This window comes from Lutjanus erythropterus, chromosome 23 (genome assembly GCF_056507025.1).
Source record: "Lutjanus erythropterus isolate fLutEry1 chromosome 23, fLutEry1.hap2, whole genome shotgun sequence".
NCBI lineage: Eukaryota > Metazoa > Chordata > Actinopteri > Lutjaniformes > Lutjanidae > Lutjanus > Lutjanus erythropterus.
This window is the reverse complement of record NC_139339.1, coordinates 18963397-18976802: the sequence shown is the minus strand read 5'-3', so window position 1 is coordinate 18976802 and position 13406 is coordinate 18963397. Positions and strand designations below refer to the sequence as shown.

The following is a 13406-nucleotide window of genomic DNA, read 5'->3' as shown; positions in this document are numbered from 1 at the left end:
ATATTCCCACACTTTACTGACAGAGCGCTTTGTCTGTGAGCCAGACAGTAGATTCTCACTGGTCTGCACTCATGTCTAATATTATCATTGTACAAGCAAGATTTATATCTCTATCTCTATTTCTGGGTGCTGCAACAGTCACTTTTTACTTTAATATAGAGCAACAGGCTTTATACTTGGTCCCTGGTCAACATGTTCAGACCCATGAGTACTAAGTAGACATTACTACATTAACAGCCCATCTTCGAACTCGGCCCTTTCCTTGATCTGCCTTGATCTAAGATTGATTCATGACTGCATCTTGTCCAGTTGTGATGGTTTTACGTTAAAAAAAATCACATAAACACAACACAACACATAAACACCTGGCAAAGTATTCAAACCCACTTCCGCTGTTCCCGCTACAGTAGGTGTCTGCAGGACCACATCTTGCCAAGATAACACACCGACTCACGCGGTGAAAACGAGCCACACCGTCACCCAACAACTTCACTTCCAATGAAAAGAGGGAATGTGCGTCTTGTTGTGTTTTATAAGATCCACATCCTTCCTCTGACTGGGTTTACGTGGGTTTAATCTTGTTTTGGTAACTGAAGCTGGTGTTTACAAATTACTAATTCAAGGTCTTTCTCCTATTAGGAAACACATGGCATTCTGTCAGTCCCAAATTGGTCCATCTGGAAGTCCTGTCCTTGAATTTCAACTTTCTTGCAGCAATTTTCCCAAGCATGTGATTCAAAACAAACAACAATAATAACCATATGAATAATAATGTAGAAATATATAATACAGATGTCATGACTGATGGTGGGAATTCATAGAGAGCAGAGTTCCTGAAAACATCTGAACAGGTGGAGTAACACAGCAGTGAATGATAAGAGATTTACTCATGTTTTCCCATGAATCTCACTATAATTGAACCCTGGGTGGGAAAAGATCATACATTCATCCCTAAAGAAGGGCAGGGGAAAAAAGCAAGACTTCCTAAAAGTGAGGAGGACAGGGACGAGCGAAGACTCACAGGATGTATGTTGTTCTGAGTGATGTGGGAGAAAGACACAAACTTGTTTCCACCACTTAAGTGGAGATTAATTTACTTATTTATTTCCCTTGAGTCTCTGATCTTAAATCGAGTCCTTACTGTCCTAAAGTCACATCATGAGGATCTGCTTTTTGTCCCCAAAGTGGCTGAGTCACCAAAAATGTGTCAAAGAGATTTATGTCCTCGTAACATGAGTAATACACATTTATCATCCCTGACTCACAGCAATATAATTTCTTATATGTAGTATTAACTTAGATGAGTAAACAAGATCCCAAATCTTGTTTTTCCTTGTGTGTACAACTGTTTTCTTATCTAGATGAAGTACAGTCTCAGTTTTCTTTAACATGTATACAATAGTGCAACGTAACCGAATGCCCTGGATTCACTTAACTGTATAAACTTAAGAAAAAATTTCAATTCAAACTTTAATTTATTTTGAGTATTTTTATTTATGTAGAATATTTCATCTTCAAAGAGAAAATTAAAAGCTACCAGTTAGCTTTACAACTATATAATGGATATAGAAATCTGCATTTTTGGAGAAACTCTAGAAATTCTAATTCTAAATGCTGATTGTGCCCCTTCCATTGGGGACAGAAACCAGATGTTAGTGGGGGGTTTTGTCCAGTGTAAAAGGGGCTTAGGTTCATAAAATAAATGATGTGTTGGTGTTTGTATTTACAGTTTGTTCCAAGTGTCAAAGACAAGAAATCAGCTTTTGCAGGTTTATGTAAGGAGGTCAGGCTGTTGTCCTACCTTACCAGCTGGATGGCAAATCAGACCCTGAACTGAGTGTCTGATTAATCTTTGATAACAGCAGGAAATACCTCGCCACTTTCCCTGATCCTGATTATTTTCTTGCACCATTCCTCTTCTTGCCACTGGACTACTGCCTGCTTTGAAATACTGTTTATGTACACTTGTCTTATCCATCTGAACTCTAAGGTAGTAAATCCAGCCAATAAAGTGGGATGGATTTTCACAAATAAACCGTAAATCTCTCAAACACCTCACAGACTGCAGACTGGGAGGTTTTTGCTGGTGTTTATTGGGGCTGGAGGGATCGCTGAGGTCGGGAGGATCACAGAGTCCAGAGCCTGATGCTCAGAAACAAACACAGCTAATTGTACATGTGTGTGTGAGTGTAGACTTTCTCTTATGAGACCAGTCTGTATGTAAGCTGCTTTTCTCAGACTCAACTGCTCTCTCCCATACTGTTCTTCTCTCTCAGGGGTATTAACCCCCGACCTGCTCAACTTTGACCACGCTGCTGATTCAGACGGTTTACACATGTTCTCTAATAAACAGTGAAGCTTGGCAACAGCAGACAGGATTTTAATTCCCGCTACGATCGAACTTGAATTACTTTTTGCAACTTTTCTCAAACCATGCACCAAAGAGCATCTTAAAGGTGGAGTTTTCTTGTAACCAAAAGTTCTGTTTAATCAGTTTTGATTAGCTTGGGGTTCAGTGCATGTTCGTCTTCTGAATACATTTGTAAAGTGGACTTGCTAGTGTAGCAGTCTTCTGTATTTCCTTTTACCAGCATATTATAGCATGTCTTGATGCATTACTACCTGAAGATCAACAAAATTTTGAAAAGTGAGGGAGACTTTACCGTTCCCATCCTCAGTCTTTGGCACAGATAATTAAAAATTGTGTAAAGATCAGAGCGAGTTTAGTCAAGAAGGTATGTTTACTTTGCAGATAAACTAATAAATTAGGAGTAAACGTGTTTTAAACAGAACTGGTTTGGAGGCAGAGATACCTGCACGTACCTGTATGTGCAACGGCCAAAGAAGCACGCCTTGTCCAACACATCGTATGACACACAGACAGATTGAACCACTGATTTGGACCTGACGCCTGATTTGCAGGATTAAGGAGAATATGGCAGAAATCCATGGAAAGTTTGCCCTTATCATTTTTTGCTGCACAGAAATTTAGGATTGAAGTTTCTCACAATATGATGCAGGTGGTGCCATGATGAAATCCAGCTGATGGTGGAAATTTGGACAAATTGCAAGTGATCAGGAAGTTTGAGCTAATCTTAAAAAACGGGGTTCCAAAAGAGTTCTCCTTGAAGGGCTGAGGTTTTACCCACGACCATTTGCTTCTGAAGAAACCTTTTTTTTTGAGAAAGGGTTTGCCAAGGGTTCTTTGTAAGACTAACTGTTCCATTAAGAACCATTTCATTCCAAAGAGCCCTGTTTGGAATAAGGAGTTCTTTAAGGATTGTTGAAAGTCCTGAAGAACTCCTTTGTCAAAGGTTCTTTGTGCCATAATATAAAAAGTTTCTCAGTAGAACCCCTGGATGGATTCTAAATAAAATCCTTGGAAAATAAAAGGGTTCTTGTAGAACCAACTGCGTGCATTCTGGATAAGGCCATTGTAATATACAAGGGTTCTTGGTGGAAACCCTTGATGGTTTCAAGATAAAACCCTTGTAATATCAAAGAGTCTCTGTAGAACCCCTTGGGTGGGTCCTCAATAAAACCCTTGGACTATGAAAGGTTTCTTGGGAGAACCCCCTTGATGCACTGTAGTTAAAACCCATGAAATATAGACGCTTTCTCCATAGACACCCCCAGGATGGGTTCTAGAAGCCCTTGCAGTATAAACAGGTCCTTGGTAGAATCCCATGGGTGGGTTCTAGATAAAACATTTTGACTATAAAAGGGTCCTCAGTAGAACCCCCTAGGGAAGTTCTATGTAAAGCCCTAATAATGTAAAATGGTTGTCAGTAGAACCTTCTAGGTGGGATCCAGATAAAACCCTTGGAAAATAAAAAGGTTATCGGCAGACCCCCCTCGGTGGGTTATTGTTAGCACCCTAACGAGACGAACCCTGGTTTGAAGATGAACCCTCTGAAAGGGTTCCAAAGGAAACTTTTCTAAAAGGTTCTATCAGGAACTAAAAAGGGTTCTCCTATAGAGAGGGAGGCTTGCTGTAATCTGGAGAAGACTCATTAAATATGTGACCGTGACTCTGCTCACGGCCTTCTATGACACTGAATTCTTCTTCTGTGGTGACTGGTTTTGGTCAACATTCAAGATTAAATAACAAGGAAACCAGTGATTGAATCGTGAGGCCTGGATTCAACAATTCAAAGTCTGGCGTTTAAATTAGTGACGGCTCCTTTCCCAGTTAGAAAAATAACAATCCAATCAGAAATTTGTCCACAGGATCAGAAATGGGGATATTATATTCCAGTGCCAGAGCAAAAACGGGAAGAGCAACAGACAAATAGTGACTAGTGTGAATAAGATTGGCACAGCTGGGCTGGAGTACAGAAATAACCATGCTTAAATTGGCTTATTTGTTCCACTGCTGTGAGTGAAATGAAATGTGAATTCAGTCTGATTACGAGGGTATATCCAAAGCCACAGTGCTCATGATCGTGTTTGGAGCTGGGAAGTAAGAAAAGTACTCAGCCTGGATCATATTTAGCTCCAAATAAAAACTGTTTTTTTGGCTCCAGTTCTCCAAGTGATTATTTTTGTGTCCACAGCAGGCAGAGATAGCCAAGATCATCCATTCTGGCTGTAAGAGGAGCATTTTTAAACTCTCCTCATCAGAAAAAACAACATTGATCCTTTTTCAACATCTTAAAAATGTCCTTTGCTTACATTCAGAATAGAACAGGAAGTAGTTTTTTATACTTAATTTCCTAGTATTTCACTGCGTTTTTTTTTTAAAGCAGTTAGCACACTTTCGGAATTCTGGGGTTCTACCCAGACCCAGTTGCTTTTTTGAAGAAAACGTTTGCCATGGTTTCAAGTTCTTAAGGTTCCGTTAAGATCCCTTTCCATCCAGAAAACCGTTTTTGGAAGTAGTTCTTCAAGGATTGTTAAAATCCATTTCGTTGAAGGTTCCTTGTGTCATAATATAAAAGGGTTCTCAGTACAACCCCCTGAATGGGTTCTAGATAAAACCGCTGGAAAGTAAAAAGATTGTCTGTAGAGTGACCTAAATATGTTGTTGAAAAGACCTTTGGAAAATAAAAAGGTTATCTGTAGAACCCCTGAGTGGTTTCTTGTTAAAACCCATGCAATGTAAAAGGGTTCCTAGTAGAACCCCCTGTGTGGGCTCGAGATAAATCTCTTTGAATATCAAAAGATTTTTGGTAGAACCCCTTGGACTGGCTTTTGTTAAAACCCTTGCAATGTAAAATGTGTCCCAGTAGAACCCCCCAGCCAAGATCAAGATAAAACCCATGGAATCAAAATATATTTTTGGTAGAACCACCTTGGTGGGTTCTAGATAAGACCCTTGGGATATAAATGGTTCCTCATAGAAACTGAGAGTATTCTAGATAAAATCTATGGAATAAAAAAAGGTTCTTGGTTGAACCCCCCTGGTGGTTCTAGATAAAAACCCTTGGAATATAAAATTTTAAACAGCAGAGCTGCCTGGATGGGTTCTGTTAGCATCCTTAGAAAAGTTCTGGATAGAACCCCCACAAAGGGTTCTGGGTGGAACCATAACACCATAGCAGGGTTCTCTGTAGAACCTCTCACAGAGGATTTCTGATTAAAAACCTTTGACAGATGGTTCTACCTTTTATGTTGGATTCTAGGTTGAACTCTGAAATGGTTGAAAGTGGAGCCTTATAAAAAGGTTCTACCAAGAACCAAAAAAGGGCTCTCCTATAGGGACAAGTTAAAGAACCCAATATGGTTCTAGTTATCTTTATTTCTCACAGTGTATGTTGGGTTTTTATCTACAAAGTCTGCCTTTTTAAACGTACCTATAAATTCCCAAAGATGAACTGCAGTCAGGGGCCTGTCAGAGGTATTTGACATATTGACTGAGACATGGGGATCCTTTGCCCTTTCTTATCACAGCAGACAACTTGGATTGCTTACACATGTGTACAGAATGTTTTCTGTGACCAGACAGAGTTGACTGGGTTATCCTCACCATCCTCCTGCCTCACGCTCATTCCTCAGATTCACTAACAAACTGTTATGGCTCCCTCGGCAGTTGGAGGGTCGTACTTGCTCAAGGAGGAGTTTTTAATGGAGTGGGCTGACTCTTCTAAACTGGTACAGAGTTTACCTTGACACCATGAGCTTGCTTCTCCAACCACTAGACAACAAAACCAAGACAAACCATTGAAAGTGGCCACATGCATCAAGAACTATGGCATTGATTCCAAAGACCTCCACAATCTGAGAAGCTATTTGAGCAAAGCAGGCTTGCATCTTTTTCAAAAGACTGTCTATGTTTGAACTCATTACCTACAACTTGTGTATAATTGACCCACCCTGCTCTGCCTCTGATTGGCTTAACCTGGTGTTCTTACCCTAACCCTACCGAGTAACAATGCTCATGCCTAAATCTACCCAGTCCAAACAACCCAAACCAGCCAAGGAAACAAGTGTAAACCAATCAGAGTCAGAATAGGGCAGGTCATGGCTTCGCTCTCCTGGGGGAAATAAAATTTTCTTCCTGTACTTGTGCTTAGATATACGCTAGGCTCATCTATATTGAAAAGAAAACCACATTTTAAAGATGGGTAAAAAAAAAAACATGCTACATCATCAGTATCCTTTAACAGTCATTTTAGTACCTCTTGGGATGCTGATCTTGAAGTCCAGGTCTCTCTCATCCAGGTGGTACAAGGCGACTTCCTGTAACCTGGCTCGCTCCAGCTCTGACAGGCTCTGGATGGGCACCGGCTGCAACCGCACGCTCTGACCCAACATGGTTGCCCACGTGTGGTCCCCCTGTCGTGACAAGACAGAGAAAGAGGGAGGTTAGTAAATGTGGAAAGAATGTAAAGATTAAAGTTGATAGAGGTTTATACAGGACCTATGATGGCACCGACCATTAATCTCAATTACCAGTTATCCTTATATCTATTTACAACTGATTTTCTGCTCCTGCTGACAATGTAACCAAAAACTAAAGCACAAAAGACTGCCATTATCATCCAACCATCAAGTTCTTACAGGCAAAAAACCCTCAAAAGGCAAAAAACTAGAAAATCAAACTAACAGTGACTCACAAGTCACACAACTCTGTCCCTACTTTTATCTTTAATCTAATTTTCCCAAAACACATCAAGCTGTAAACTTCTACCTCTATCTCCCATTTTGTCTTGTGTTGTTATTAAATAGTCAAATATTGTGTGGATTTATTATTGCTCCTCTCATTCTCTTTGTAAGAGTGCATTTTTGACAATCGCATCTTTTATTCATTTGTCTATTTTTAGTTCATACATTGTTTGCAAAGACCTGATGTGTTGTTCTCAGTCTTTGTCTGTCGTCCTTGAAATTTCTGCACATTGCGTGCTAATTTAAGTCTCTCTCTTCAGCCACAACCTTCCTTTTGAGAGGGGAAAATCTGATTTAACACATGAAGGCCTTGAGTCAAATCATACCATGAAGACAGTGCACTGTTTGGGAACCACTGGTCTGACACTGGTGTGACTATATTATTATTGCAACTTGCAATTATTCAAAAAGTTATAAATAATTTTTTAACTATATCAGTACTTCATCTGCACTCATTTCCTAACGCAGAGGCAAATTCTGTACCACCCAAACGTTCCTTTAAAAATCTGTGAAGTGAACCCCAGTTTTCATTGTTTGTGTAATTGCCAGACGTTGGTAATTATTAGAGTGGAGTCTCACATAGCCAGACCTCTCTCCACAGCGCTCAGGCTGGAGAGAGACCTGGCTCCACACATTGACATTGTGCTATACTTAAAAAAAAAAAAAAAAAAAAAAGCCCTGCCATTTTTTTAAATCAATCACAAATGTCTTGGGTGGAGCTAAGCCGATAATTGGTGTGACGGTGCTGCTGCAAAATGGCATCGAGGCAGGAACTCGTTTTGGTGGAACATTTGCACATCGGCACGTGAACTCTGCCATTAAAATGACTACATCACTGCAAAAGCAAATCTAACAGCAGAAATACCATCAGCGTCCCAGGCACTAATATTTGTTTTCAGTGTGCAGATTGTTAACTGTTTTGGTGCAGATGCACAGAATCCATCAAGGATGCATCTGGACGCACCGGACCACTTCAAGCTGTGGGTGGTGAGTGATGGACTGCAAGTCGGGCGGTGCCTGGTTTTGGCTTGTTCATTTTTAACATGGCAGCTGGGTCACAAAATTTCTCATATTACAGTTAAACAGTGCAATAAACAACATTTGTTTATGTTCATGTATTAATATTACTCTTGATTTGTGTCTAAACATCAGAAAATGGAGATTTGTAGTTGATACTTTGGGAACACTTACTGTGTCTGTGGCTAAAACTTCTAATCTCAAAATTCACTTAACTTTCTCTCAGATTTTTTAATTTTTTTTTATCATTTATTACACACTAAAACTGCCACACAACACACTGACAAATAAATAGAAAAGAACTATTGTTAGTCCAATCACATATTTTGAAATATTCCCCAATGGTCAGCTGAAAGTTTGGAACTGATGTTCTGAACATCAGAGATGCTTTGATAGGCTGAGCTCCAGACGATCATGTTGAGATGCAACATCAGTGGCCAACAGCAATGATCCAGCTGCCCAGTTTTTGCCGAAAACAAAATGCTTGATGCTTCAAATGAGTGAGGAAAACTAGGAAAAAATCTAATTAAATAAAAAGTAAACATGAGCCAGGGTGAGGAGGAGGAGGCATCTTTTTCATGGAGGGAGGCAGCGGCCACAGGTTAACAAGAACCAGACAAACACGCTCAACATCTGAGCTCTGTGTTTCACGACCGCTTCACCCTATCAGACAAAAATGTGTTTGTAATATATGTGTGTGTGTTTGAGTGATGAATAACCATTCAGGACCCAAAAATGCCAAAACCCACCATATTTAAAAACTCAAAGACATGAAACATGACAAGGAGCATCACGCAGACACTATTTTATGATAAGAGATCATAAAAGTTGAAAGCCTTTTATAAGCTTATCCACTGATGTTTTTATGTAAAATCTTAATCTGAAATGTAACAGCAGCTGTAGACCAGCAACTCCTCTGTTCTGCGAGGTAAAATGTCTGATTTTGTCTCTGGAATTTGGTTGGTTTAAGTTTTGGTTTGGTTCAAACTTTCACTTTAATTTTTAGCGGAAATCTCTAAATAGTCTCTAAATACACCACATGTAACAAATGTGTATAAAATATGGGGTGAAATAAGCAGGAATGTCTGAGCATGTCTTGTTTTGAAACTTCAGTGAGTGATGGCAGTCTCAAAAAATCATGGTATCATTTGCATAATCACAAATACTAAATGAAGACAAGGTGTTGAGCTATATATAAGCCATTTTAACAAAGTATTTTGACATATTTTGCAAAAAGAACACATCAGACACAATTAAGTCACCAAAAGCAGGAATATCGGATCTGAGATATTAAAATGATGAGATTTTCATTATTATTAAAGCTTTAGAAAAACAGATTGACTGCTCCCAAACGGCCGCTGGATGACATGTCAGAGATCCTGGTTGTGCTCTTGCACAGTTTAAGCAGACCAACGAGTCGGTTCCCCAATGTTAATGCCTTTTTTCTCACTGCACTTGTGCTAAGTGGCAAACAGAACATCTGACATTATCATGGAGACAGAACTCAACATGTGGACAGAAAAATGTAGCTAGCTTGCTAATACTGAATAAATGGTTGGATGGGTGGGCATCTCTCTGAATGGCAGTGTAGCCAGACATATCTGAGTTAATGAAACATGAGCTCACAGACTCATCTGGTTCCCAGGTTAAGATAGCGTCCTCTTAAAGGATCCATTGAAAGAACATTATCTAGAACTTCACTTCAGATGACCAACCATACGTGTGTTTACATGCCTTCATATAATCGGTCTTTTGTGAGCAATCAGCCTGAGGTCTTATCTCATCCTTGAAAGCATCCTGACTTACGTAAATACAGTAATCTTTCACGGTTCTTTATGACCGCCTTCCTCTGTATGTATAGTTTTGCTTCCACATGTGCATGACTGTCTCATGCCTATAATTGAGCGGCCTCAGCCCACACAGCACAGCGTGATTGGAGAAAATTGCTTTGGCCTTAATGCTAAACGTAAGCAGACGGTCACACTGTGGTGAAAATGGACGACACAGCTGCCCACAGAGGTTGGTGAGGCCTCATCTACGTTTTTCATACAACATCTCAAAGCAAACATGGTCCAGTAGAAAACAATACTATGGGAAGGCTGGTTTGTTGACTGAAAGGTCAGTGGGAACAGCTGACATTTAAACCTATACATTATCTGGTATATTTTCTCTATCTATAACAGACGTGCATATTTACTGTATGTGTCACAAAACAAAACATTAGTTGCAGTTAACATTTGCCTCAATGTGTTATTGCACATCAAGTCAAATCATGAATAAAATCATGAACAATGAAATGCACAAAGATACATTTACTGTGTGACATAAACCATCCAGGTTCAAGTTTAACGTTTCTCAAATATAAGTACGCTAAGACTTCATAGCCTAGAGGTCTAGTGTGTAAGATTTACAGGGATCTGTTGGTAGAGCACGGCAGAAATGAAATGTAATTTTAAGTATTTTTTCATTAGTGTAAAATCACCGGAAAATAAGTATTATATATATATTATTTATATCTGGAGAGGATGTGGGTCCTAGATATGGCCTGTAAGGAGAGCAGTATTCAGTTGGTTGCAATCCACAACCTCACCACTAGATGCCACTAATTCTTACACAGTGGTCTTTTAAAAGTGGACAGTTCGTTGCAAAATTCATTTTATTTATCCATCCATGAGCATACCATGAGCTAACACTACATTATCTACTGTTAGCTAAGACTAGTGTTGGCTGCAGCTAGTGAACACTACTATTAGCTACAGGTAGCAGACACTGTTGGCTAATTAATGCGTTAGCTTCAAATACAGGTGGAAAAGTGAAATCTTAACAGTTATCCTGAAGCTTTTTCCTAAATCATGCCCTAACCCTAATTACCATGGTTACCAAACAGTTAAGATGGGATCTGTAGTTTAGATATTTTCTGAGAAAAAGCCCGTTCTGTAACCCAACTCTAATGAATCACAATGACGAACTGGAGATGATGATAAACAAAATGTGTCAGTCATTGTGATGAATGTTTCCCAGACCTTATTGATTACACGTGTATGAATTCCCATATATGAGACTATTCAGTTGATACGCTGTGATGACATTAAAGCAGTTTGTGGTCAGGATCAGAAAACGCTGAGTCTACTGATACTCTAGATTTACCCATGCGTGGATAATGTGTTATGTCTCAGTGTTGCTTGGCTCCTTTGTTTTTTTTTACTGTTGTGATGAAATATAAAATCAAAATTCTGTAATTTAATACAATAATATGTCAAAACTTTAACCACATTTAATCTGAGTTTTCTCATGTCTGACCACTAAAGATTTTAAGAACTCTACATGTGGCTTGTGGCATCAAAAACACAAGGTGTTTATTAAACCAAGCATAACTTGTGGTTTATGGATTTCTATGATGGTCAAACTCAAAGAACTGTGACAAATCAATGATGTGCTTGGGATGTGATATTCAGTACAATGAGCTGGTTCTCCAAAGTTCTCCAAAGATGGGGGTCATCTTGCCATGGCTGTCAGATCTCGCTTTTCTTTTTTAAGATTTTCTGTCCAGTTGTGTCTGTATGAATACCAGGAACCAGGTGGAGACAACTGAAACCAAATGGCAGAAAAACCACACAGAAGGACAGAGGAAAGGAGAGCACAATGAACCTAGACTTCACTGAAACTCATGCAAACACAACAAGACACCCAGACCTACAAGTCCTTGAACAACACCATTACTATCTAATATGGGGCCAGGTACCTACAGCAGTAACCTGGACTTACTTCAAAGACCAAAACTTACTGTGAGTACAGGTGGCATCTCTTTTTGGATCTGGGCAGGTTTGGGATACATTTGCCAAAGAAGAGTACGTTCTCTCATCCAAGACAGAAAAACAAATCTAACCTCTGCTTAATCAAGTAATTTTTCAATTGATCACTCGCCAATAACTTTCAAAATGACATATGACCACTGGAGAGTGCTATAGATAAGCCAGACCTTTGTCAGACCAGACCTTCACCACCATGGTCCATGTTCACAGTTTGGTTAGGTTTATGCATCAAAACTGTTAGATTTAGCAACATAAGCTACAACAGCTGGTCAGTACAACTGTAACGTAACATTATGGAACTGAACCTTACATGGTTAGAGGGCTGTTGTGGATTTTAGTTTCCAGAGGCTTCAAAATTACATATGTGATGCAGGTTAAGTACATTACGCAAATTAATGTATGTATGCAAGACTTATTTGTCAACGTTCACCTTTCAAGATGTTTCAGTAGAAGAAGGTCTCAAAGTGCGTCACACAGGATGATGCACATGACATAAAACAAACATAAAATAAGAGTAAATAGAAAAATGACTCAACGGTAAATCTAACCAGTGGGTTGAGGTGCTTTTTAAAGGTGCCTACAGATCTTAAGTGTAAAAGGCGTGAATGTTTAAAGCCACAGCCTCAAATGCTCACTCTCCTTTATGTTTATCCCTGATCAAAGGACCTCAGAGACCTGCTGGTGATACAGGACAGCAGTGGAGTTCTAACGCAGACAGCTGTCTGAACATGCAGAGCTCTGTAAGTGATCACAAGAACCCTACATTGGATTATGAATTTGATGTGGAGCCAGTGAAGAGAAATCTGTGTCCCGTGAAACTTTTTGCAGGACCCGGTCAACAGATCTGTAGCAGTAAGTTGGACCACAGCGATCCAGGGATGTTTTGCTGAGGCGGGTACAGAGGGAGTTACAATACAATACAGCACAGTCCACACTGGTTCCTGGTAGAACCTTTTATAGGGGTTTCTTTTGGAAACATTTTAGAGAGTTCCTCGTAGAGTCCGACATAGTGGGTCATACCTTGAACCATCTGTTTGAGGTTCAACACTGAACACTTCTGAAATGTAATGGGTCCACCCAGAATGCTCTCTGTTGGTTCCATCCAGAACCATTCCACCTTCTAAGGCTGCTAACAAGGGCGTTCTACCAAGAACTTTTTTATGTTCCAAGGGTTTTATCTAGAACACAGAACCTTATTTATAGTTCAAAGGTTTTATTTAGAAACAATTAAGGGGGTTCTATGGGAACTTTTTTATATTCCAGGGTTTCGTCTAGAACACACTCATGGGGTTCTACTGAGAACCTTTTTATCTTCCTGGAATTTTATCTAGAAGAACTGCAGGGTGTTCTGTTGAGAATCTGTTTATATCAAACAGGATGAAGACATTTTCCAGGTAGAGTAATTTTAATCAGGGACATAGCGTACAAAGCGGCACCTGCTCAGACCTTCATATTCTAACCCTTTAGCTA

The 13406-nt window shown here is 39.6% G+C and overlaps 1 protein-coding gene across 4 annotated transcripts in view; it reads right to left on the bottom strand.

Moving 5' to 3' along the window:
- The window catches only part of arhgap36 (Rho GTPase activating protein 36), a 112628-nt gene that overhangs the window by 56915 nt on the left and 42307 nt on the right, over positions 1 to 13406 (bottom strand). For all 4 annotated transcript variants that reach the window (XR_014769096.1, XM_084712522.1, XM_084712523.1 and 1 more), the window contains exon 2: positions 6621 to 6777. Coding sequence is in view for 3 of the 4 variants with exons in the window: in XM_084712522.1 (XP_084568648.1) it covers positions 6621 to 6777 (157 nt within the window). In the remaining variant the exon portion in view is untranslated. The remainder of the gene's footprint in view (positions 1 to 6620; positions 6778 to 13406) is intronic.